At 42.4% G+C, this 26,681-nt stretch overlaps 1 protein-coding gene across 7 annotated transcripts in view; it reads right to left on the bottom strand.

The window, feature by feature from the left end:
- Positions 1 to 1,057: 1,057 nt before the first annotated feature.
- The window catches only part of LOC128840976 (contactin-4), a 654,212-nt gene continuing 628,588 nt past the window's right edge, over positions 1,058 to 26,681 (bottom strand). For all 7 annotated transcript variants that reach the window (XM_054035596.1, XM_054035602.1, XM_054035603.1 and 4 more), the window contains 9 exons: positions 22,609 to 22,767; positions 20,761 to 20,910; positions 18,267 to 18,337; positions 11,905 to 12,139; positions 11,241 to 11,356; positions 10,415 to 10,601; positions 9,515 to 9,627; positions 6,872 to 7,040; positions 1,058 to 2,951 (listed from right to left, as the gene is read on the bottom strand). In XM_054035596.1, coding sequence (XP_053891571.1) covers positions 2,851 to 2,951; positions 6,872 to 7,040; positions 9,515 to 9,627; positions 10,415 to 10,601; positions 11,241 to 11,356; positions 11,905 to 12,139; positions 18,267 to 18,337; positions 20,761 to 20,910; positions 22,609 to 22,767 — 1,301 coding nt within the window. In that variant the 3' untranslated portion in view covers positions 1,058 to 2,850. The remainder of the gene's footprint in view (positions 2,952 to 6,871; positions 7,041 to 9,514; positions 9,628 to 10,414; positions 10,602 to 11,240; positions 11,357 to 11,904; positions 12,140 to 18,266; positions 18,338 to 20,760; positions 20,911 to 22,608; positions 22,768 to 26,681) is intronic.

Here is a 26,681-nt window from a genome sequence, read left to right as displayed (position 1 = left end):
ATCTAGATCCAGAGATCACGTTCCCAAGCAGAACACTGAGTTTATGAAACCGCAGTATGGGCCATATAAATGCCAACTCATGACTTTAATGCCATTTTCAATTTACCATTACCCTAAATCCAGCAGCACTGACAAACTGAGGATAATACCTCAAAGAAACTGTTAGCCTCTCTAGTATTGAATCAAAGAGAACCCTTGCAGTATAAATGAGGATATACCATTCTTGACACCCTGCGCATCAAATTCAGGGATAGTCCATTCTTTTTTGTCAAGGTCCAAATTTCTTGGTTAAGGTCCAGACTCCAGGAAAAAATAATAATAATAATAAGTAAATAAAAAGATTTTGGGGTCTGTTCAAAAGCGGATTTGGCCCGCAGTCCGCCTATTAACTACCCGGATGTACATTGTAAAACACAAAGCAACAGCCTTTCAGGTGAAGGTTCATTGGAATTGTGTAGAACTTAGAATTGGATGAACATTTAGAAGAACATTTCAGCAGTAACAGCAAGAGTCAGCAGGAATCTTGATAAAGCTTATCCTTACGTACAGAATTAATATTCCCACAGGCACCAGAAGCACTCATCCTCTGGACTGTATTTGCGCTATCTGCAAATGTTATCAGCAAACTGGCCACCTGTACTGCAGTTCCTTCCTACCTGCTGAACGTTTGTAGCTTGTGTCCTTCCTCCTTAACTGTCAGAAGTGTTAAGTGGGTTTGTGAAGATAAACATTTCATCTGTTTCTTTTTTCCATATCTAAATGAGATGCTAACTGAGATTCTCCATCAGTAAAGGCTTTATGATATTAGTTTACATAAGCTTTGAAAGGTCACAGAGCTACACAAGAGTTTGGAATCATCCAAAATTCATCAGATACCCCCCTTTTTTTTTTTTAATAGTGTAGGAAGCAGAATAAGCCTAGAGACTTCTCTGCCTCCCCTTAGTTCTGTGTTGGACTGCTTCCCACTTTTAAGTCAGTGGCAATCCGAGATAACCAGTGCTGAAGTTTGTCTCAAATTATGAACAGGTATTTAGGAAAAATGCTCCTGAAAGACCAGTATCTTTACAAATGACAGAATATTTATTACCAATACCTTTAAAAAAAGATTACATCTGCTAGATCACCGATAAATATCATTTACACCGGGGCAAAAACTACATAGGCTTTTTTTTTTTTGTTTCATTTTCTTGTTTTTGTGGGTTTTTTTGTTTTTGTGTTTACATAGAAGTAACCATATCAAACTAAGAAAGGAACACAGCTTGAAATATTGACAATATTTCTCTGGTTAACACCCCTGACTTTTACACAAGTGGAATCCCAATTATGAGTTACTGAATAAATATATTGAGAAGGTTTAAACGTTAACTTGTAGTATTTTGTAAGCAAAAAAGACAAGTTACAGGCAAATTTAAGCTATCAGGAAAAAAAATAAAGCACTGCAGCGCATTTAAACTTGAAAATTTTTATAGAAAATTCCATTGCCTTTTTACCAGCATTGATCCAGCTGAGTGGACTTACAAAACGATCCCATAGTAACAAACAGTCCTTTTCTCAAGAAGAGTTATTTTGCTGTTGATATTGTCATTTTCCAATATGATTCTATTAAAACTTCATATTTGTATGAAGCGTTTGTAAAGAAACAAAGACTTCCTAGCACAGAACTATTGAGGGACCATACACACAAAGATACTTTGCAAATTAATATGAAAAATGTACTTCAGAGAGTTATTCACTAGAAACATGATACATCTGTCAGATTCAGTTTATGACCGACACTCAAAAGAGATTATATAAGAAAACATAATTTTGTGATTAAATTATGAAGATTTATGAATTACATTTAAAATGTACACTGAAAAGAAATACATATTCAGACAGTGGAACCCAGAATTAGTTTTAAATCTTAAAGACATGCATATTGTGATTATAATTTCCTTGATGTAAATCCAGAGTAAAATAATTGATTTAAACTGGCATTACTTTGGATTACACCAAGGTAACTAAGCTCAGAATCTGGTCCTTCTTTTGCTGCAGTAACTTTTGGTCTACGTTACTATAGGAAGAGATTACGACTATGTAATATCAACTTTAATGTTCAATTTAATGTTAATTATGATCAAGACAAAGCTACTTAAATACAGTAAAATGAAAGCTTAATATATGATGTTAAAGTATTGGCTAGGAACAAAAATCTGCATACTTATTTTTGAAGACTGTAGCTGTTCTTGAAGGTTATCTCAGGTTTATCTTGTACACTCATCTGATCCAAAATGAAAAAATATCTTAAGCACTTGATTTTACTTAGGAACCATCATAACTGTCGTTTAAATACAGCTGCCTTGAGTTACGAACCAAGTCCTAAACAGTTCTCCCAATGTGTACCCTTGCAAAACTGTACAATCAATTTGTAACCAATTTACTGAGAACAACTTTGAACTCTCAGTTTTAAAGGAAAAAATTCCAAACAATATTTTTTATGATAGTGTTATCTGTAGCATTTTATAGCAGAGGAAAAATTAATATCTACATCATATGTTAACTTTAAAAAATTCTATAAAACACTAAATATATAATAAAAAATATGCATATAAGGACATATGTAAACTGCTTTGGTAACATCATATTACAGATGTTTTCAGTGCATTGCAGAGTTTCCAAGGAAACTTCAAACAAAGCTATATTTGCTTTGAGGAAGTACTGTATAATGCCATTCCTAAAGAAGCATAAAACATTTTTTTTCCAGTAGTAAGATGTACTTGAACAACAATATTACTTAGTACTGGGTGTCTTCAAAACAACTAGCTAAATGTTGCTTATATTATAAACAGGAAGTCCTTTATGTAATTTTTGTCATAAACTTGATCTAGCTGTGAGGGATATCATTATTGTGCTGATGGCTGACAACGTACACGCATTTGAAGTAGAAGTACCAGATCCTCTCGCATATGCATCTGAGAAAAGGAGAGAGAAAAGAAACAGTAAGGAGAGCAGGATTCAGCCCACAGCCATTAAATCCTGTCATGATGAGTCCAAAATGCATTCGACAGCAAAATGGGTAACAAACCACAAATGGGTAACAAACAAACGAGGAGGTGGTCACCTCCGAAGGTCCAGAGTTCAAAGTAAGTTTGGCTACAGATCCAAGAGTTCAGATGTTCCTGCAAAGTTTAGCCAAACTGTACATTTGCAAATTGGAATCTTACTACAACAGCCTTCTGATGGGATATCAAACTCCCAAAGAAATCAATCCACTTTAGCCAAGCATACTGAATGCCCAAAATTTGTAAATCTCACAGGCCCAGTCTGAGGAACACAGAGGGAAGAGGGGATGGAATTTCTCTTTCTTGGACCTAATCAACCTCTTCTCCCCTTCTAGATTCTGTTTATTTAGTGGGACCTACTACTTTCATTAGCCATTCTGCATTATGGTTTGTACTTGTATTTCCCCAGTCATTTGTATTCAAGGGTACATTCAAAATTCTATGGCTTTAGGGAATATCTCTCTTTAGAATAGAACAAAGTTCAAGTTACCAAACACCATACCAACATGGCATGATTCATAGATTCATAGATTCATAGATTCTAGGACTGGAAGGGACCTCGAGAGGTCATCGAGTCCAGTCCCCTGCCCGCATGGCAGGACCAAATACTGCCTAGACCATCCCTAGTAGACATTTATCTAACCTACCCTTAAATATCTCCAGAGACGGAGATTCGACAACCTCCCTAGGCAATTTGTTCCAGTGTTTAACCACCCTGACCGTTAGGAACTTTTTCCTAATGTCCAATCTAGACCTCCCTTGCTGCAGTTTAAACCCATTGTTTCTGGTTCTATCCTTAGAGGCTAAGGTGAACAAGTTCTCTCCCTCCTCCTTATGACACCCTTTTATATACCTGAAAACTGCTATCATGTCCCCTCTCAGTCTTCTCTTTTCCAAACTAAACAAACCCAATTCTTTCAGCCTTCCTTCATAGGTCATGTTCTCAAGACCTTTAATCATTCTTGTTGCTCTTCTTTGGACCCTTTCCAGTTTCTCCACATCTTTTTTAAAATGCGGCGCCCAGAACTGGACACAATACTCCAGCTGAGGCCTAACCAGAGCAGAGTAGAGCGGAAGAATGACTTCTCGTGTCTTGCTCACAACACACCTGTTAATGCATCCCAGAATCATGTTTGCTTTTTTTGCAACAGCATCACACTGTTGACTCATATTTAGCTTGTGGTCCACTATAACCCCTAGATCCCTTTCTGCCGTACTCCTTCCTAGACAGTCTTTTCCCATTCTGTATGTGTGAAATTGATTTTTCCTTCCTAAGTGGAGCACTTTGCATTTGTCTTTGTTAAACTTCATCCTGTTTAACTCAGACCATTTCTCCAATTTGTCCAGATCATTTTGAATTATGACCCTGTCCTCCAAAGTAGTTGCAATCCCTCCCAGTTTGGTATCATCCGCAAACTTAATAAGCGTACTTTCTATGCCAATATCTAAGTCGTTGATGAAGATATTGAACAGAGCCGGTCCCAAAACAGACCCCTGCGGTACCCCACTCGTTACGCCTTTCCAGCAGGATTGGGAACCATTAATAACAACTCTCTGAGTACGATTATCCAGCCAGTTATGCACCCACCTTATAGTAGCCCCATCTAATTTGTATTTGCCTAGTTTATCGATAAGAATATCATGCGAGACCGTATCAAATGCCTTACTAAAGTCTAGGTATACCACATCCACCGCTTCACCCTTATCCACAAGGCTCGTTATCCTATCAAAGAAAGCTATCAGATTGGTTTGACATGATTTGTTCTTCACAAATCCATGCTGGCTATTCCCTATCACCTTACCACCTTCCAAGTGTTGGCAGATGATTTCCTTAATTACTTGCTCCATTATCTTCCCTGGCACAGAAGTTAAACTAACTGGTCTGTAGTTACCTGGGTTGTTTTTAGTTCCCTTTTTATAGATGATGAACCAGATCCTCACATAGCTAGCTGATTTATACCAGCTTGGAATCTGGTCTGATATATTTTGTGACTCCATTTTAGATCACAGAAAAATAGCATGTGTGTTACTGGCTTTTGAGCTTATGATTTTCTGTGACTGACGCTTAGATTCCTGACTTGTTTGTATAAGCAACAGGGCCGGCTCCAGGCACCAACTTACCAAGCAGGTGCTTGGGGTGGCCACTTCGGAGAGGGGCGGCACGTTCAGCTGTTCGGCAGCAATTCGGGATGGTCCCTCACTCCTTCTCGGAGCGAAGGACCTCCCGCTGAATTGCCGCCGTAGATCGCGATCGCAGCTTTTTTTTTTTTTTTGGCTGCTTGGGGTGGCCAGAACCCTGGAGCCGGCCCTGATAAGCAAGGTACATATCTACATAGATAAGATCAGAATCATAGCCTATTACCTTTGACACTGCTGTAACTCTACTAACTGCAGAGGAGTTACTCTGTAAGTAAGGGCAAAACCAGGCCCTTACAATGGATTAGTGTGAATATAGCATCCAGAACTCTGAGAAATATGAAAGATTCCCAGTAAAACCACCAATCTGGATTTAAATCCAAACCTAGTCAAACACTGCAAGCAAAAGTGACACAGTCTTAAAAATTCCCTTCAGAACATCCATAAACACCTTCCCCTCTGACAAATTTATGCCAGGGTCAGGCTTGAAGAACCTGCAAAAACAGTCAGCCTAGCATCACCTCCCTAAACTTTCAGCTCTGTCTTGCCCTATCAGCTCTGATCCTGCTTGGAGACTTTCAGCCATCTCAGGTGGACTGGAGCTTTCCCCCTGACTTTCCCATGGTATGTGTCAAATCCTGCCATCCTATTTCAGTGGGAGTTTTGACTGAGTTATGATGGCAGGATTTGGCCCGTGGCCATAAACTCCCCCACCCACCTGAGTAAATCAGTTTGCCAGCTGTAGCATCACTCATGGAAATCACTTGGGAAGGTGGAACACAGACATTTTATAAGACCAGTGCATTGTAATAACTACTCCTTTCTCTATTGAAAATGAAAATATCAACTTCTACATGGAGATAAAACCTCATTTCCCTAAATAAGTATATATGCACACAACATAGAGTGAAGTACTGACATAACGCGACAGTATAAATTAGTAAGTTGTTGCACTTCATACTGGACACTTTCTGATCACAAATTGCAATGAAACAACAGATTCAATATATATATACACCTCTACCCCGATATAACACGACCCGATATAACACGAATTCGGATATAACATGGTAAAGCAGTGCTCCAAGGGGGCAAGGCTGTGGACTCAGGCGGATCAAAGCAAGTTCGATATAATGCGGTTTCACCTATAACGCGGTAAGATTTTTTGGCTCCCGAGGACAGCGTTATATCGGTGTAGAGGTGTATTGAAGAGACTATCAAGACCTGTAAAAACAAATGAAAAAAAACCTGAGAGTGTCAGTCTAGAAACGCTCAGTGAAATATAACCCTTTTTACTATGCTGTTGCATATCATTTATTCTTGAGTAAGGGCCAAACCTAAACCTTGGGTTTGAATGCCCACAAATTCTGGGAAAGTTCAGGTTTGAATATGAGTGCTGTCGCTCAGTCTCGTCTCCGGTTTATTGTTTCTCAGCATACCTATCTGCGTACATGCGGAATTGGGCAAATTTGAAGCCTGCCTTCGGTATGATTGAACGCTCCAGTTTGCTTGCACAAAACCTTTCTTTGGGGCTGCAGCTGATATTCTGCATATGCAAAGTGAGCCACGGTGCCCCCAACAGCTCAATTTTAGTGTGCAAAAAACGGGATGCCATCTGAAAATGTTGGCCCTTGATCCATTAAGAATCCATGCTCCGTGGGCTGGAAACACAAGCACAATGACAACATTCTTACTTGATATCTTTGGAATTCGGATTTGTTCGCTGCTGCTACCATCGCCTCCATCACTAAATGGCTTTATTTCTATGATGTAATCTTCATCAAAAGGCAAAGAAAGCTCGACAGATGTTTTATTCGTTTCGATTACAGATGTGCTACTCTGTCTGTTCCATCTGTATAAAACCTGTAAAACATTGGAGTGGAGAAAGGGTGGGGGTGGGTGGGGGAGAGAAAAGAGAACTGATCATCTCCATAACAACCTGAAGATTTACTATTGATCTTTTCCTTCCTAGAGCACAGAATTGTCTCTATTATCATCAGAAGCACAGCAGATTTCACAGATGTGTTGATCTGAACCTGATGGGTGCTTTAGGAAGCCATGTTTGTGAATTCTTCACTTTGTGCTGATGTGAAGCCACTGGGCACTGAGGGCTAACTATGGAGGGAGCTTGCAGAACGCGGCTCTTGTTGGAATTCAGATGTGTAGCCCTGTCATAAAGCCACATGACACTCAGCAGAGGCCCTTGTAACCGGCAGAGCACCTCTGCCTCTCAGCTTGATTAAACTTCATTTTCCCATCAGCTGGAGCAATTTCAGAAGCTCTCCAGCACAGCCAGTTTTAGCCAGGCAGGTGTGCTTCAAAAGGGCAATCTAATTTATGGGTCAGCCATCAGAAATCGTTCTGAACAGGTGCTGCTGCTGGGCTCTTTATTCACTAGGTTGTTGGGAGAAGCAGGGAAGCGCACTTCTACTGGAAAATAAAAAACAAAAGCGATTCTGCTGTGGCGTGTGATCAGATGAGCCTGGCATAAATCACCCTTCCATTCAAAGAGCTAACCAGGCACATATAAACTTTATTCAGAATCACTGAGTTCCTCTGCAAATACTTCCCTCACCCTCCTCTAAAGTAGCATTAGATCACCTTAATTTATACTTGTTAAATGCAAGGAGCTGAATATGATTTTCCTTAAATTAGCAAGATCCCTAAGCCTCCTTTCTCAATTCTGGGCACCAGAGATATCCAATTCAGTATCACCTTAGTCCTTACTAAGGATCAAACTAAAATAAATCCTGTGGCTTATGTAGAGATTTCATAACATCTTATTATAGTGCTTCAGAAAACTGGACTGGCGTATATGATGTAGTGTCACAAGCAGCTTCGCAGAATAAATTGCTTCTTTGATTTACCTTCTTTCTTTTCCTAAGATCTGGAAATTCAACTTATTTAGAATATAAACCCTGCCACAAAATAGCATATTTCCAGAAAAAAAGAAGTGGTTTTGCTCTCTGCATATAAATGCAATAATGTGGCTGTACAACTGTAACACAAAAGAAAAACAGGAGCTACAAAAAAGACACACTACTAGATGAGACGGCTTTGGAAAGGTCACGAGGGCCTCTCTTCCACCATTTCAGGCTGACTTTTGGTTGAATTTTGAACTCAAAAACGTGACCTGAAGCTTGGCCAAAACTGCTGAGATTTGCCGGCATTTGGATGGAAACAAGTTTTGACCATACAAAAACGTGGTCTAGATTTGGTCAAATATCAGCACAGACATGCACGAAACTTGGCCTAGGTTCATGAATGTAAATGAATCTGGCTTGAGTTTCATGTTCCTAACAAAACCTGAAACTTCGTAAAATTTTCCGTGGTTTCAGGTTCCATTGGAAAAGGTTTGCAGAGCTTGAAACTCGATGTAACTTGCTGGCAAAATTGCCATCACTGTTTTCCTCAGGCCAAAGTAAGGTCTTGTGTAGCATGGCATAGTTTTAGGACTGAATTCTACCCTTTACTAATTATAGAACAAGCCCACTACGTGTTGATTCTGTATCTATTTCTGAATGTCCCTACATAGTTACAATGGGCTATGCAACTGTGTACAGCATTGTTCCTGCTTGGGTCAGGAGAGCAAACAACACAAAAGTCTCTTGGGTAGGGTGATCATAGTTCCCAAAAAGGAAAAATGGACACTGCCTGGGGCTAGCCCAAAGTGCCCTCCCACGCCCCATGGGGCTGGCCCGAGCCCTGCCCTCCATCTCTGTGTGGGGCTGGCATCAGCCGCTGGCCCAACCCCCCACCCCCTCTGCATAGGGCCGGGCCCCGAGCCGCCAAGCCGTGCTGCTCACCCCTCAGCCTGCGCTGTTGATCCCCCCCGAGCCCCTCACCCGCCTCCTGGCTCGCGTGGGGTCACCCTGAGCTGCCTGCCCATGCAGGGCCAGCCTGCACTGCTCGCTCCCCTCAGCCCGTGCTGCCCACCCGCCTTGGCCCCTGCCACTCACCTGAGCCATTCCCCCCCTCCCCGCCCGTGTGGGGCTGGCCTGGCCGGAGCCGCTCACCCAAGACATCCAGGGATGTTCCTCCATGCCCCGCTAGGGGTCGCACCCCTCTTTTTTAGCTCCTTTGCTCTTGCCAACTGATGATCAGGACAGGGCTTAAAAAAGGGACTGTTCCGGCCAAACCGGGCCGTATGTTCACCCTCCTCTTGAGTTTTATTCCAAACTCTAAACTCAGCTTCATGGATTCATGGACAGGTTCACTTTAACCAAAACTCAATGTGAAAATCCCAGGGGAGTTGAATCATCACAGGCCTACTGTCAAGAGACAGTTAATACAGATAAATAACCAGTCCTATGTGCCCATGCTAAGAAGTTACCCACTTTGTATCCTTTCACTTCCGATTCATTATCCAGTGCTTTAACTTGATCCCAGTTCAGTATAATCTTGGAGTCAGATGAATTCCATATGATGTTTCCAGGAGGTTGACTCGGTGCTATATTAAAATATACAAAGTATTATATGGTTAAGTAGCAATGTTTTCTAGCTTAATCCATCTAAATACTTATATGGCTTCCATCACCATAGTAGCTGAACATCCACAGAATCCTACTGCTCTGGTAAATTAATGAGCTGTTGCACCGAGGTCTGTGTTCTAGGTCAGAGCAGGTCTTAGGCCTGGTTTACACTGGGAGGGGGAATCGATCTAAGTTACGCAACTTCAGCTACGTGAATAACTTAGCTGAAGTCGACGTACTTAGATCGACTTACTGCAGTGTCTTCACTACAGTGAGTCGACTGCTGCCACTCCCCCGTCTACACTGCCTGCACCTCTCGCTGAGCTGGAGTACAGGAGTCGACGGGAGAGCTCTCAGGGATCGATTTATTGTGTCTAGACTAGACGCGATAAATCGATCGCCGCTGGATCAATAGCTGCCCGCCGATCTGGCCGGTAGTGAAGACATACCCTTACACAACACAGTGGTATAAATGAAAAGCGACTCTGTTGCTTACTTGATGTGAGTATGACTAGAAGAGATAGCTACCTTGAATGATGATATGAATGTTTAACTTTTCTGCACAGTAATGATTTCAGAAGCATTTAAAAAAACCCAACCCACCACAACAACCCCACAAAGCTCTTGCAGAAAGAACGTAGCTACAGAAAAAAAAAAAAACCTCACAGCATCTTCAAATTAGAGAGAGACCTGGAAAATGCCAGCAAGGAAAGTGCTTGTTGGGATCCCAATGTTAGATCATGATCTATCACAATGAATACTCACGTGGCTTTTTGGTAGTGACATTGACTGTAGCACTGGAGGGTCCTGTCCCTGCGGTGTTGTATGCCTTGACGGCTAAATGATATAATGCATTGCCTTTCAGATTAGTGATTTTTGTAGATGTTCGATTACCAATAGTCCTGATTTTTCTAGCATTTTCTTCCTTATCTTCATGTCTCCAACATCTAACCTGAAAAAACAGAATATGTACATTTACCTACTTAACTCAGTGTAATTGAGCCTATCCTTGTCTTAATTCTCCATAGATATGGTACTGCAGTAAGTGAAATCCCGAGATTAATAATGTAAAATTTATCTCTATGAATAACATGCCCTTAACTACTGTCAAATGGAAAAGGGCCATTCACCATCCTGGAAGTGAGAATCGTACTAAGACAATGTTCCAGCTCCACTCTGTAAATCTTGCCATTCTCTCCATCTTAGAGAAGACCACAACTGGAAATGTTCATAAACCCAGAGGTCAATGCTTCTGACCTTCAGTGGACTCTGAGATGGAGAAAATGAAACAATTTATAGATCTCAATTTTCCACTGAACAGCACTTACTGCGGGTTACTATGGTCTCCACAAGGCCCTAGAGAAGGCAGATTCCTCTCCCCTCCCCCAACAGACTGCTACCCATTGTCACCATGGATTACATATATATTTTCCTTTGTACCTTAAAAAGAGACATTCCAGTGTACAATGGGGAAAAACAGTGAGCAAGCAGATGCATGTGTAAGAAGCAGTGTTTAGGTGACCTTCAATTATATATTGCTATGATCAGTATTAAGTCTGCTCCAGCCTGATATCACATTTTATTCTCATACCTCATAACCCTGTATCCTTCCTTTACTCTGATTCTCACGTGGAGAGGCCCAATAAACTTCAATGTCCGAAGCAGAAAGGCTTTTGGCAAAGACGCTGGTTGGAGCTCTGGTGGGTTCTATATGTATAGTTTGGGGGGGAAAAAAAGGTCTTAGTGTAGGTTCTATGCTTAACTTTGCTACAAACTTCAGGGTTTACTCCTCTCACTAGAAGAGAGTGGGGTTGGGTAGCCAAAAAGAATGTTTCAAATTCAAAATGGTGACCCGTCAGGGCTAGGCAGGATTTCATTATGCCAATGTGTAATAATTAATCAGATGTCATTGGGGGCACTTAAACCAGGACACTATGTATTGGTATTAGGACAAGAGAAACATTTTCTAATCAGTAGACATTAATTCCTGTTAAATCTCTGTTGAATTCTTTCAAGATTACATATTACGTTCCCATTAATATCAAAAGATTTCACTGTGATTCATGTTATTTTAATGACGATCAAAAGAATGAGTTGTGACTCACCATTTATAATAAATCAGAGCAAGGATTAGATATCAACAGATGTGTCCACGTGGGATACTAAACCCTTTCAAAAACAGTTAGCAGCATGCCTCATGCATCGGATTTCAAGACAATGCAAAGGAAGAAAGTGCAGTGCGCAGCCTACTGTACCTTCTTCTGCAGAATATACAACTGTCACAGGGCTAAAAGAACCTTCCCCTTTATTGTTGTACACGCCCACTTTAACTTCATAGGGCGTGAATGGCGGCAAGCTCTCATTTCGAAACACGTATCTGGAGGCATCAGAAGAAGCTACTACAGTCTGCATCCAGCTCACTGTGCCCAAGGGTCGGAATGCCACCACGTAACCGAAGCCACCTCCGTTCTGTAATTCTTCAGGCACTGTCTATAAGGAGGGCAGATCATATACAGAATAATCAATAGGGTCAGGTATTGCTTGGATTTATTTCTCCTTCTCGCAGGCTTTCCATTCTCAGTTTGCTCCCTTTAAGAAACCCCCTCATAAATGGCACCATTCAAAACAGGAAACAACAGTGGTTCTACAGTAGGAGCAGCTAATAATTAGGCCAGAGCATCTAATTGCCAAATATCTGCAAGGCAGCACCTCAAATTCATATAGAAATTCCTGTATAAAACATTCTGAGCCACATCATACCTGCAGACACAACTGTCTACCCAGAGCCGGTGCAAGGATATTTTGCGCCCTAGGCGAAACTTCCACCTTGCACACCCCCCCCCCCCAGCCATTGGTTCATCGAGGGGCAAATCCCAACGAGCCTTTATAGACCCCAGGGGCCAGCCGTGCCCAGGGGCTGCTCCCCAGACCAGGTTCCCCTCCCTGCCCCCTGAACTGCCCTGGAGGATGCACAGCTCCCCCGCGAGCCCTCCCCTCCTCACCCCACCCCAGCGGCCCCCGCCCCAAGTCCACTCACTAGCTTTGCCGGGCTTGGGTCGCTGCAGCAGCTCGGCAGGGAGGAGCTGCCTTCTGAGGGCTCCTGCAGCAGATGCATGGGGCAGAGACCCCGTGCACCCCTTGGCTCCCCCCTCACTGTGCTCGGGCTCTGCGGCTCCCAGGAGTGTGAGCCGCCGCCGCCCCTCCCCCTCCCAGAGCAGTCTCACGGCCCCGCGCCCCGGCGGCAGCTCACATGCCCGGGAGCCGCAGAGCCCGAGCATGGCGAGGGGGCAGCTGGGGGGCGCACAGGGGCCTCTGCCCGCATGCATCTGTTGCAGTCTGCAGGACCCCCCGGGGGGGCGCTAGGCCGCAGCCTGGGCAGGAGGGGTGGGGGGCGCGGCTGCTCCCTGCTAGCGGCGCCACCGCCTTTGCAGGGCTCCTGCCCCCCTGCGCTGCACCACGCCAGCTCCTCCATGGCTGGGGCTCACCGCCCCCTGCAAGTTTAATGCAGTATTATTAAACTGGTGCCCCTATGCCCGATGGCAGCCTGAGCTTGCAGCCCGGCAGGGGCGGGGGCGGAGGGACAAGGCAGAAAGAATAACAAGACGCCCAGCCCGCCTCACGGTGGCGGAGAGTCACAGTTCCCTGCAGAGACCCCTGTACCCTCTCCCTCACGCAGAATGGACATGCAGAAGGTACCTAATTAAAAGCACTAAACTAGGGAATAAAAAATGTCAGTCACAGGCTTTTTGATATGCCCTGAAGTTTGTCAGACATTTATTTGCAAAAACTTTGTAGTAAGGGTGAGTCAGCTGTCTTGCTGAATACACCATTAAATATTATGGAATCCATGATGCAGCTCTTCTCTGTTTTACATTTTCTTAATCAGTATTTCTAAGCTGATTTAATATTTTAAATGTACTCTTAAGCCTTCATAAAGTAATCATTCCAGATTACTACATTAACTCACTGAAACAGACATTATTTTAAATTAATCAGTCACAGAGGTTTAGTGTGTTCATAACAATGTTAATTGCTTTTAGAAAAGGGGAACATTAATTTACTGTGTGTGATCTCCATAACAATACACACGTTTATGAAATTTCACCAACTTTAAAAAATATGTTTCCAAAGATTTTAGGCATAACGAAGGATTTTATATCTTACAAGGTACTGATTTTGCTTAAAACTAGTTCATCAGGTAGTCAGAAGTAAAGAAAGGGAAATTCTTTGTCCAGCTATCTGGAAGCAAAGGGCTGTTGCTTCCTTCAATGGGGGTGGGAGGGAGGAGAGGGGATGAAAGGAGAAACGGATGGACAGAAAGGACAGGAAGACTTTGGAAGTAAGTTTTTTTACTATAGTAATTAAAGTGTGTATTTTAGATAAGGGTGGTCTTTTGAAAAAATGATTTAAAAAACCATATGTCTGAAGATTCAAGCATTTAAGGCTAAAGATGATTGTGCATCTAAAAATCTATACAAGGATTTTTTAGAGATGTGATTTTATAATCTTCACCAACTCACTAATGAAATATTTTTAAAGCAAATTTTAAACTAAGGTCCTGTAGACTGACATGTTCTGAGTAAATATTACAGTCATGCACAGCTGTTTTTGTCAGTACATGCAGAAACTGACAGTAGATACCTGGGAGTTGGCAAATGACTGTTTAATGTCTTCATTACCCCTTGAATGGCTCTTTAACAGTTTCAGTGTTGTACTAATAGGTCTGGCAGGCTGGAGACTGTTTCTCTTTTAACTAGTAGATCCCCTTCCCAGGAAGACTCAGAGCCTGCAGGAAGGGTCAGAACAGGGACAGGAAAACCAGTGGGGTGGACACTAAGACCCAGTGGTGCCCCAAATTTTCAGGTGCCCTACCCGGCTGCCTATGCCTGAGGACGGCCCCAGGCGCCCCCAACCACTTGCCGCCCTAAGCAACTGCCTAGTTCACCTAGTGGTTGCACCGGCCCTGTGTCTACCCCCTTAGGGCTGCCCTGTGATAGCACCTATCTCTGTAGCATATCCCAGGTAAATTAAATCCGCAGAACAGCTCCCATTTGTTTTCAGTGAGTTTCTCATCTGCATCTCTAAGTTAACATGTGGCTCCATTGTTTATATAAACTGACATTAACCATGTGTATTTACTATTCAGCTCTCTGACTTTATAACCATCCAAGGCATTAGCTTGTGTGCTCCTCTGGCTACTCTGTGGGCAGTTTCCAAATTCCTGGGCCTGGTAAGTAGCTTGTTTTCAGGCAAAGAAGTAGACTAACAGCTGTAATATAGCAGTGAGGGACATGTCATAAAAGTCATGGCAGGCAAATGATGTATCGCATCTAGAAGAAGAGATTTGTCCCCTTCAGGTCACTTTTGTACATGCTGCCATTGGCTAGCTTCCTATTTTTAACCTTAGAAAAGGAACATAAGCAGTAAAAGCCCCAAGTCAGTAAAAGCATCCCTATACAGGAGAGTACTCAATTATTGTACTTTAGTCTCACTAAAGTCAATGGATCTTAAGTGTGTGCTTTTTGTGAATATCAGAGTAAAAAAAAAAAAGTAACTTTAAATGAATGTTCCATAATCAGTGTTATATGGATTTTTTAAAAAAGAAAAGAAAATGACTGTGTGCTGATCATTTTAGAGGAGCCTAAACTAAGATACTTGCAAAGCATGATTCAAAGTCATGGATGATGTTTTTGACATCTCTCTAATACTTAAAAAAAAAGTATATTGAGTGTCTTTAAGGGATACAGTGAAACTAATTAGTCCAAGGGAGGATAAGGTTCAACACATTGAGCCATGTAATGAGGATAAAAACACATTTGCAGATTTTTAATAATCTTAAAAAATACCTCTGGTGACTCACAGCTGCCAGGGTGCTCAAAAGAAGTGCTGAGTGTGGGCAGTATCAAATCTAGTGACGTTAATGGCTAGTTTAACTCTCTCCATCGTACCACAATATGAAAATAAGAGCAGTCAAACAATGAATGTTTCACCCTCAATTGCCTTCAAGAATTTTTCATCTGTGTTTTCTGCTTCTCTCGGCTTTGTGATAGACTGAAATCAGCTGGTATTGCAAGTTCTATATGATGCACTATCATTACAGCCACCTTCAGCCTGGCGCTAATCACCCACAACTCACCAAGCAAATCAGCACCTCTCAGGATTTGGCCTCTTGAAACTTATTTTATACACCAAGGTTAATCCTCTGTGCAGTGGCTGTCCTGAGTAACCACATCAGATGATGGGCAGGTATGTAGAGGACCAAGAGTGGAGGAATCCTGCCTCCTGACCCCAGGCCATGGAGCTGCTTCCTGGGGTGGAGGACAAAAGGATCCTTTCTCTCTCTCTCTATCCTCTAGCTCAGCCCATCCGTGTTCTGCCATTGTCCGTGCTGATGTGCAGGGGTCATTGTGGAGCTGAGCTCACTGCCACACAGTAGTGCACACATCCTGCACCGCCCACTCACAGCCAGCTCCACCCACCTTGCACAACAAATATGCATTAGTTCCATGGCTTGGAGAGCTTCCATGGGCATGGAAGAACAGGCTGGATTTTAGTCCAATTGAATCGAAGGCAGGAACCTTTTCAATAAATGTGATCTTGTGCTCACATACACAGGTGTAAGTCAACAGTATCTCCACTGGAGAATGGAAATACAATGCGATAGAATCGGCGTGAGCAGATCAGCATCAGTCATGTGCTGCACACTACATAAGAGTGGCCCTACTGGGTCAGACCAAGGGTCCATCTAGCCCAGTATCCTGTCTTCTGACACTGGCCAATGCCAGGTGCCCCAGAGGGAATGAACAGAACAGGTAATCATCAAGTGATCCATTCCCTGTTGCTCATTCCCAGCTTCTGGCAAACAGAGGCTAGGGACACCATCCCTGCCCATCCTGGCTAATAGCCATTGATGGACCAATCCTCCATGAATTTATCTAGTTCTTTTTTGAACCCTGTTATGGTCTTGGCCTTCACAACTTCCTCTGGCAAGGAGTTCCACAGGTTGACTGTGCGATGTGTGAAGAAATACTTCCTTTTATTTGTTTTAAACCTGCTGCCTATTAATTTCATTTGGTGACCCCTAGTTCTTGTGTTATGAGAAGTAGTAAACAACACTTCCTTATCTACTTTCTCTATACTAGTCATGATTTTATAGAGCTCAATCATATCTCCCCTTAGCTGTCTCTTTTTCAAGCTGAAAAGTCACAGTCTTATTAATCTCTCCTCTTTGGAAGCTGTTCCATACCCCTAATCATTTTTGTTGCCTTTTTCTGAACCTTTTCCAATTCCAATATATCTTTTTTGAGATGGAGCGACCACATCTGCACACAGTATTCAAGATGTGGGCCTACCATGGATTTATATAGAGGCAACATGATATTTTCTGTCCTATTATCTATCCCTTTCTTAATTATTCTCAGCATCCTGTTCGCTTTTTTGACTGCCGCTGCACATTGAGTGGATGTTTTCAGAGAACTATCCACAATGACTCCAAGATCTCTTTCTTGAGTGGTAACAGCTAATTTAGACCCCATCATTTTATTTGTATAGTTGGGATTATGTTTTCCAATGTGCATTACTTTGCATTTATCAACATTAAAGGTCATCTGCCATTTTGTTGCCCAGTCACCCAGTTTTGAGAGATCCTTTTGTAGCTCTTTGCAATCTTAAAGATCTTTAGTAATTTTGTATCATCTGCAAATTTTGCCATCTCACTGTTTACCCCTTTTTCCAGATAATTTCTGAACATGTTGAATAGGACTGGTCCCAGAACAGACCCCTGGGGGACACCACTATTTACGTCTCTCCATTCTGAAAACTGACCATTTATACCTACCCTTTGTTTCCTATCTTTCAACCAGTTACCAGTCCATGAGAGCACCTTCACTCTTATCCCATGGCAGCTTACTTTGAGGAAGAGCCTTTGTCAAAGGGACCTTGTCAAAGGCTTTCTTAAAATCTAAATACACTATACCCACTGGATCCCGTCGGTCCACATGCTTGTTGACCCCCTCAAAGAATTCTAGTACATTGGTGAGGCATGATTTCCCTTTACTAAAACCATGTTGAATCTTCCTCAACAACTTATGTTCATCTATATGTCTGACAATATTGTTCTTAATTATAGTTTCAACCAGTTTGCCCGGTACTGAAGTCAGGCTTACAGGCCTGTAATTGCCAGGATCACCTCTGGAGCCCTTTTTAAAAATTGGCGTCACATTAGCTATCCTCCAGTCACCGGGTACAGAAGCTGATTTAAATGAAAGGTTACAGACTACAGTTTGTAGTTCTGCAATTTCACATTTGAGTTCCGTCAGAACTCTTGGGTGAATACCATCTGGTCCTGGTGACTTATTGCTGTTTAATTTATCAATTTGTTCCAAAACCTCCTCTAATGATACCTCAATCTGGGACAGTTCATCAGATCTGTCACCTAAAAAGAATCGCTCAAATTTGGGAATCTCCCTCACATCCTCAACCATGAAGGCTGATGCAAAGAATTCATTTAGTTTCTCTGCAATGGCCTTATCGTCCTTGAGTGCTCCTTTAGCACCTCGATCGTCCAGCCTTATAAAATAGATGCATTAATTCTCCCATTGGTTTATACTTTACTTACCTCCCAGGTAATGACCAGCTCCGACTTGCTCCCTCCACCTCCACTGACGTTAGCCGGGGTGATTTCAGGAACTGTGTAAAAGAAATGTTATAGTAGGTAGCATGGAAAGCACAAGTGATTAATTTTGAAGCTAGAAGTTTGATTCATTTTAAACAGAGAAAGAAAGAGGCACATATAGCACTGGCATCTTGTGACTTTTCCCTTTTGGGACCATGAGCCTGACTATCAAAAGGAGAACAGGGAACAGACACTTCCACTTTTTTGTCAGTCAGATGGACAAAGAGCATGTCTAGTATCCATGTATCTAGTTGCTAATTGTTTGTTTTAAATATTTATTTTCCATATAACAAGGTCCATTTATTTTCACAATATTGATTCCTGCTTTTCAATTTAGAGCCAAAATCCTGCAGTCAGTAGGGATTTTTCCTGAGTTAAGACAGAGCAAGAACTACAAGATTGGACCCATAATGAACAGTCCTAGTGATAACTGCCTGGGGTGATATCTCCAACCCTGCTCCAAGACCTTTAGGGCAGGTGAAAGGGCCAGAGCAGCATAAAGGGGCTCTGAAAGCCCCTCGGCTATAAGGCTGCCTTTTAAGAATCTCCTCATGAGTATTAATTTAAAAGGTGTCAGGGAGTGTGGCTTGTCAGGAGCGAGGATATAGCCCATAGTGCTGCAGAGATTATGAGCAGTGCTGTGGCCCAGAGGACAATCCACAGAGGCTGCAGTAACTAAGGCTGGTTGAAATTTTTTTGACAAAAATAATTTCGGTTCAAAATGCCGTATTGTCTAACCCAAAATGGTTCATGGAAGCATATTGGTTTCAGTGAGAATTTCAAGAAAAAGCCACCCCAGAGTAGTCAAGAGCCTAGTGCTGAAGGTTGTCTCCTAGGATGTGGGAGACTCAGGTTCAAGTCTTCGTTCTGCCATATCCCAGGTGAGCGCTCTAACACCAGCCCATTGGCTATTCTGACATGCATGGACGGCTCTCTGTCTCTTGTGTTTTTTTGTGAAAAACATTTCAAAAGGTCTCATTTTTGTTCATCATCAAAATGAAAACAAACTTCAAAATTTTTTGCAACACCGGATTGATTTTTTTCTGGCCAGCCCTCACCACAATTCTCACAGACGCCCCAGAGCTGTCTGAACATGGGGCGGACCAGGAACAAGAAGGCCTCAAGATGACTTAAAGCTACCTTAGGGTACGTCTTCATTACCTGCCGGATCGGTGGGTAGTAATTGATCTATTGGGGATCGATTTATCACATCTCATCTAGACGCGATAAATCGATCCCCGAACGCGCTCCCCGTCAACTCCGGAACTCCACCAGAGCGAGAGGCAGAAGCGGAGTCGACGGGGGAGCCGCAGCTGTCGATCCCGTGCCGTGAGGACCCGAGGTAAATCGATCTAAGATACGTCGACTTCAGCTACGCTATTCTCGTAGCTGAAGTTGCGTATCTTAGATCGATCCCCCCTCCCTAGTGTAGACCAGCCCTTAGTCTCTCCTCTGTCTCTGCGCTGCAAATTCTATGCTCGGCCTCTTAAGCTACATCTACACTGCATACCACTAGCGGCAGTGTGTAGAGTTTGCGTAGCTACACACGACAGTAAAAAACAAGCTGACGCCACACTGTTATGTGTAGCTACAGTGAAAAGCTCTGGTGGGGGGGCGCCTTTCTCCAATGCTGGAGTCTTTCACTGAAGTGGGGACAGTCTCCAGCAGTGGGGAGCTGTCAGAGCCTTTCCTGGCTACCTTTCCCCCTGCCAGAGCCTTACCATGTTGCTAGAGCCTTTTCCTGTGACATGGAAAGACTCTGGCAGTGGGTCACGACACTTCTGGGAAAGGCACTGCTTGGGTGTGTACAGTGCTGTATAGATTACATACCCTAACCTAAGGAATCAGGTGTGTTTTTACTTGCCTAAGCAGTGCCTCAGTATATACTGCTATTCATACCCATGCTGGAAGGGTGTGAAATGTATGTACTCTACACTCCACCATAAGGAGTGTGAAGTGTAGATGTACCTGAGAGGAGTAGACCAGAAACTCACCTCTGATCTGAAAAAAGTAATCATACTGTACTCTACTCTCTAGAGTGTTTCCTCTGCACAAATGTGGGACAACAGAGGGATTACTAGACTGGTTCACATCCGTGATCCATCGTATCTTCAGAGGAAGCTGAATTCACCTCTCCTCAAATGCCCTTTGTCAGCAGGGCTATAGAGGACATGGGGGAATTGGGGGAATTCTTCCCAGTCATGTACTTCTAGAAAGCATGGAATAAAGCCCATCTTGGGCCTCATTTTTTCTATTAATTCTATTCTACTCTATTTGTGTGTGCTCTTTGTGAATGTTATAAGATGAGGCAGAGGAGAAACTAGATAATATAACTGTCATATAGAAAATACTTCTTAACCTTGTTCCAGGTGACCTACTGCTTATGGCAAGGTGCTTTTTAAAAAAGACTTTATTGGACTTCCTTTCTACTACTTACGAGCTTCTTCAGTTCTTCTTTTCTCTGAGGGTCTGCTTGGTTCCCCAATCCCAATGAGGTTGGCTGCAACTGCTCGGAATTCATATTCAACCCAAGGGTTTAATCCCACCACGGTTGCAGTGAATGTCTTGCCATCAATGATATCTGGAACTGAAATATACCCCCAAGTTAGGAGAGTGAGAGTTGGACATTAAGAGCAATTACACATATTCAGTCATTGAAGAACAGTAGCCTCTTGATCTATGGGCACAGTCTTGAAACTATTAAACAATGGAAGATCACCCTGAGAGCAGAACGATTAAGGACTATGAATCTGGGCCCATAGTGTGTCTTCCCATTTTACTCCTTTGTCAGTGCTTAGTATGGGGAAGCAAATCAGGCTGTATACAAACAATATGCAGGCATCAAGGAAATCTATGCTTTAGAAACTGACTTTTCATCCTCACAGAAATACCACAGTATCCTTATAGGGTCTCATTAAAAGGTAACACAACTTAGGCCTGATCTACACACAGTTTTTGTATCATATGATTATTTTGTTTAGGTGGTTATTGGTTTAACTAATAGAGATATACTGGTACAAGCCCTAGTGTGGATTCAGTTACACAGGTAAGAAGGTGCCTTATAGCATTATAGCTTATTTCCCCTCCCATGCAGGAATAGGTATACTGGTATAAGCATATTTATATCAGTGCAACTATGTTCTCTGTTGTATAGTTTTAACTACATGGGATTGGTTAAAAAACAGTACAACTTTCATGTGTAGAGAAGGCTTTCCATACATACTGTAGCATTCTGAACTTTTTGCTTACAACAGTTGAAATGATTTTTATAAATTGTGTCTTTCATAACAATTAGCTGAATCAAATGAACATATTTAAGAATGAGCAAATATACAGTGGAGAAAGTAATTCCGCCAAAAGAGACGGTACTCCTGATGACATCGTCTGTCATCTGAAAGATGTCTTTACAGTGCCATAGTTGTCGTCATGGTTGTACATCACCAGCGTATAGGGTGACCAGATGTCCCGATTTTGGGGTCTTTTTCTTATATAGGCTCCCATTACACCCACCTACTGTCCTGATTTTTCACACTTGCTGTCTGGTCCCTCTACCAGTGTAGCAGTGTGTAATATTTGAAAGAATGGAATGAAACCTTTCCTCGAAAATACAATGCATAAAAACTGATGAGAAAAACTGGTTGAGTAATACCACAGCAAGGTTGGCAAATCATGAAAAGGATTAAGAAAGACCAAATGTATTGCTATTAGAGCTGGAAAGGAAGTGGTTTTCCCATTCCATGAAACTTTTTGAAATTTCAGCCATTTTTCCCATTCCATCCTGAGACAAACCTGAGACCTTCTGAAGTTTTTCTGTGAAAAATGGGAGAGACCCTCCTCATAATAGCCAGGTGGTCAGGGCACTCATCTAGGACGTGGGAGACCCAGGAGAGAATTCCTGATTCAGACCAGGAACTTGAATCTGTGTCTTCCACATCTCAGGTAAGTGCCCTAAACACCAGGCTACTGGCTATCCTGGAGCAAGCGACTGGTTGCATATGTCTGTTTCTCTCCCTCCCAGACCTGAGGAACCTTTCCTGACAAAAGTTTTATCTAAACAGGTAGGTTCCAGGAAAAAGTTTCAGTTTCACTGAATTGGCATTTTCAGACAAAAAGGGTTTTGGTGAAAAATTCCCAACCAGTTGTAATCACTGTGCTGGAAAATGAGTTATTCTGGCTGCATTGCTAACTTTACTCTTTCTGTACGTGTGTGTACTGATGGATCAATTTTTACATGTACAGAATTCTTTCATGGCCAACTTTAGTTACCATTGAGTGCTGCATTTACCTGTGTTCACGGCTTGCCATCCCACAGAAAATGGGGTCCTTGCTTGAATTACATACATAGTAATGGGGCTGTGATTATCTGCTCCTGGCCTCCAGGATAACTGAGCTGTAGTGTCAGTGATTTCATCTATTGTCACGGCTTCAGGTGGGCCTGGTGGACCTGTGATAAAGTACATACAAAACAGTTCAGCTCAAATAATTGAGATGACATAATACAGCATGTGAAGGAAGGAATGTTCTATTCTTCATTTAAGATTCAGTAACAGAAAGCTCAGACTTAGAACGGAATGGCTCTGTGGTTTTTGCCTCTAGCACCTAGACCTAGGAGCAGCCCTAGCTGTTTTGCCACCCAGGGTGAAAAATGTGCTTGGCACATACCTCCTTGCAGAAGTATGGCAAAAAATCCCCCCCAAAAACAAAAACCCCACAACATCCAAACAACTGTCCAATCAGCAGAGCAAAACAAAGGCTGGCCAATCAGAGCAGAGCAAAAACAGCGGGCTAATCAGAGTGGAGCAAAAACAGCCTGTCAGAGGAGAGGGGAAAAGAAGCACCCAGTGGTGTGGTGGAGTCCCAAGGAAGTTGGTGCCCAGGGCTACTGCCCAGTTCGCCCAGCCCTAGAACCAGCCCTACCCAGATCTACCAGACCGTACTGGCAGACCAGCAGTGCAGCTCATGGGCAGTGTAGCCCATCTAGAAGAGAATTGCTACAGTTGAAGTAGATTTTACAGCAGAGAATTTAATTAGAAAAACACATAAGAATGTGCTTAAGTGCTTTCTAGACAACTTAAACTCATGCTTAAATGATTTGCAGAATCAGGGCTTTAAAGCGATAGTGTATCCAGTCACTTCACTGTAATAATAATCCAATGCAATTAGTTTAATCCAATGCAATTTGTACAGATCTCTGTGCGAAACAGCTATTATCAGAAAGCATTCAATAGCAATGGCCTGAAAAGAATTAACCTAAAGTACCAAATATCCAAAAGAAGAAACACAAAAGTTTGGTCTCCTAATTCCAAGAAGTCAGACTCTTCCTCTTTACTAACTACTGAAGTTGTAAAATCTTTGCTTGATAACCACCTGGGTTTCCTCTGGTGATAAAACAGACAACTTTCCTGCAAACTCAAGCCATGATTTGGATAGGTCTAGAGCAGGGATCGGCAACCTATGGCACACGTGCCGAAGGCGGCACGCGAGCTGATTTTCAGTGGCACTCACACTGCCTGGGTCCTGGCCACCGGTCTGGGGGGCTCTGCATTTTAATTTAATTTTAAATGAAGCTTCTTAAACATTTTAAAAACCTTATTTACTTTACATACAACCATAGTTTAGTTATATATTATAGACTTATAGAAAGAGACCTACTAAAAACGTTAAAATGTATTACTGGCACGCAAAACCTTACATTAGAGAGAATAAATGAAGACTCGGCACACCGCTTCCGAAAGGTTGCCGACCCCTGGTCTAGAGCGTAAGTGCACAAGAAAGGACAAAGACCCCAAACTTCTGATTTCCTTCTATAAAGAAGAAAGGCAGGAGCATGCTACAGATAAAGACCTATTTAAAACCTGGTTAAGAGAAGGCTTTACTACAGCTGGTTGAAATTTTTACAAATTCAATGACATTTCAAAATTCTAAAATGAAAAATAAATACTACATTTTCACAATCCTCTTCCTTCTCACCCCCTCATTTTTGCCGACCGTAAGATTGGTGGATGTGTTTCAAATTTCAAAATTCCAAAGGAAAAAAAGTTCAAAAGTATTTTTTGCAAAATTTAGCAGAAATTGATTTATAAGATTTTCCAGTTTTTAAATCTAGATTATTTAGACCAACAATGCACTGATTCAGGCCTCTCACCTAGTACCTTATTCAAATACTCAATATAATATCACTTTAGATTACCTGCTGTAAGACTTGCTTCTTTTGCAACCAGCCTGGTCAAGTGTCTTACAGATTAGACAACAAACCCCAACCCCCCAATAAAACAAATTTTGAAGCAACTGCTGTGATACTTTTTACTTCCAAGACTCTGGGAGAGTACAGTTCTCCTTAGACAAGATAGTTTGATAATATCTTAGAAGTTCTTCAATGTTATACTAATTAAATCCACTGAAAACTAGAGACACAGCTGGAAAAGGGAGAGAAGAGAAAATGAAATTAAGATACGGATCCACCTTCACTTCAGCAATGTGTGCCTGTTTTAGCTGCCAGCATGCACAATCAAGAAACACTATCATTACATGGCTTCAGAATGAGTGGAACTCTCAGCCTGTGATGGGTGGCTTATTTGTTATTTATACAATTCCACAGGAATGTTTGTTCAGTATTATCTTGTCAGTTTTTCTTGTTTTGTATCCTCTGACATAAGGTACCTAATTTATTTGAATTCTAGATGTGAATAACACACCATATCTAATCTGTGTTATTAACTTAACCTACCTAATTTGAATGGCTATATTGTACATTTATTAAAACTTTTTTCTATGCATTTAACAACACACTTTTATGGCATGTATCGTCTTTCTCCATGCCTATCCCCACAGTATCTTAGTGGCTCTGTCCACAGGAACAATTTTTGTGTGCCCCAGTAAAGGGGGAGGGGGAAGAATAGAAAAATCTATCTTATGTTTTCATACTCTCACGATCACAGTATCTGAGTGTCTTGCTTGAAAATTGGTAGCTATAAGTCCTTAGTAGACTTCATGGGGTCTCTGGCTCACCTCCTTTTTTGGGGCTCAAACTATGGTTTGGTGTTTTTTGTTTTGTTTGTTATGGGTTTTTATATTTTATTTTTATTTTTGGGAGGCACAGGAGGGTGTCTGTGTGGTGTCATTCTGCCTATTATGCAAAGGCAAAAAATATGAACAAAATGTCAGTGTAGTAGGGTGACCAGATGTCCCGATTTTATAGGGACAGTCCCAATATTTGGGGCTTTGTCTTATATAGGCTCCTATTACCCCCCAGCCCGTCCCGATTTTTCACACTTGCTGTCTGGTCACCCTACAATGTAGTGAGAAGGAAACTCATCTAGACAAAGCACAGACCATGAGAGCATTCAAGGAGGACTTGAAAGAGCCATCATTCTTGCCCAGGCAGGGCTGCTGTCGTTTTGGGAGGTAGCCTCTCCAGCATGAGTATGGAAAGGCAGAAAGTAACAGAGCCATGATGCTGTTCCTCTGTTATGAGAGCATAGACCAGACCCTTGCAAAGGATGGCTCCCCTCTTCTTGAAGACATTGGATCTTTAACAGCATGAGGTCTTGCAGGTCTTGAACGGGCCACAGGTCCCCAGGTAGTGCCCAGACTACAGTGGCCATCAGGCAGCTCGCTGGAACTGAAGAAGACGACTAGCAGAGCTTTAGCTCACTCTGGGCTCCGCCCACAAAATATCCTGATTGGAGGAGATGTCTGGCCCCACAGATTGGCTCAGATGCACAACTTAAGCCATCAGGAGGCAAGTAGGTGAATCCCTGGCTGGCTGCCACTTCGGACCCCGTCTAGTTCCTGTCCTCCTTATCCCAGATCTTCCTCTGCTCCCAATTCCTATTTTCATACCTCAGTCCAGCTTCCTGCTCTTTTGCTCTACCTATTGTAGTAAGATGAGGCCCTGAAACATAAAACCTTGTATCAGAGGCCCGGTATGAGGCCTGAGGCTTGAACTAAAGTAATGGTCAAGACTTTGCAAACATAAAGCAAAGTTAAGCTGTGAGCCAGAGGCAGGCCCTGCTCACAAAAGTTGGCAAGAAGAAGGCTGCTAACTGGACGTATGCACATATCTAAAGGGTATCAAGTCCTAATAGGATAAACAGGTGCCAGGCTGGCACCAGAACAGTCCAGCATGAACACATTCCACAGAGATAATGAGGAACAGGCTGACCCATCCTAAAGACAGGGTCAAAAGGATAATATGATGGATAGACTTGTTTGTTCGAACCAACATGTACCAGGAGAGAGGCAGCACCCCAACATGCAGAGGGGTTGTACCTTGATGTGCCAGGAGTGATGTGTAACTTGTTTGTACCTGTGTATAAGAATGCATCCCTGAGTGAATGTCTTTGTCTGGCCTAGGGG

This window comes from Malaclemys terrapin, chromosome 7 (genome assembly GCF_027887155.1).
Source record: "Malaclemys terrapin pileata isolate rMalTer1 chromosome 7, rMalTer1.hap1, whole genome shotgun sequence".
In the NCBI taxonomy this organism is placed as follows: domain Eukaryota; kingdom Metazoa; phylum Chordata; order Testudines; family Emydidae; genus Malaclemys; species Malaclemys terrapin.
Note: the sequence above shows the minus strand (reverse complement) of the source record. Positions and strands in the feature narration are given on the sequence as shown.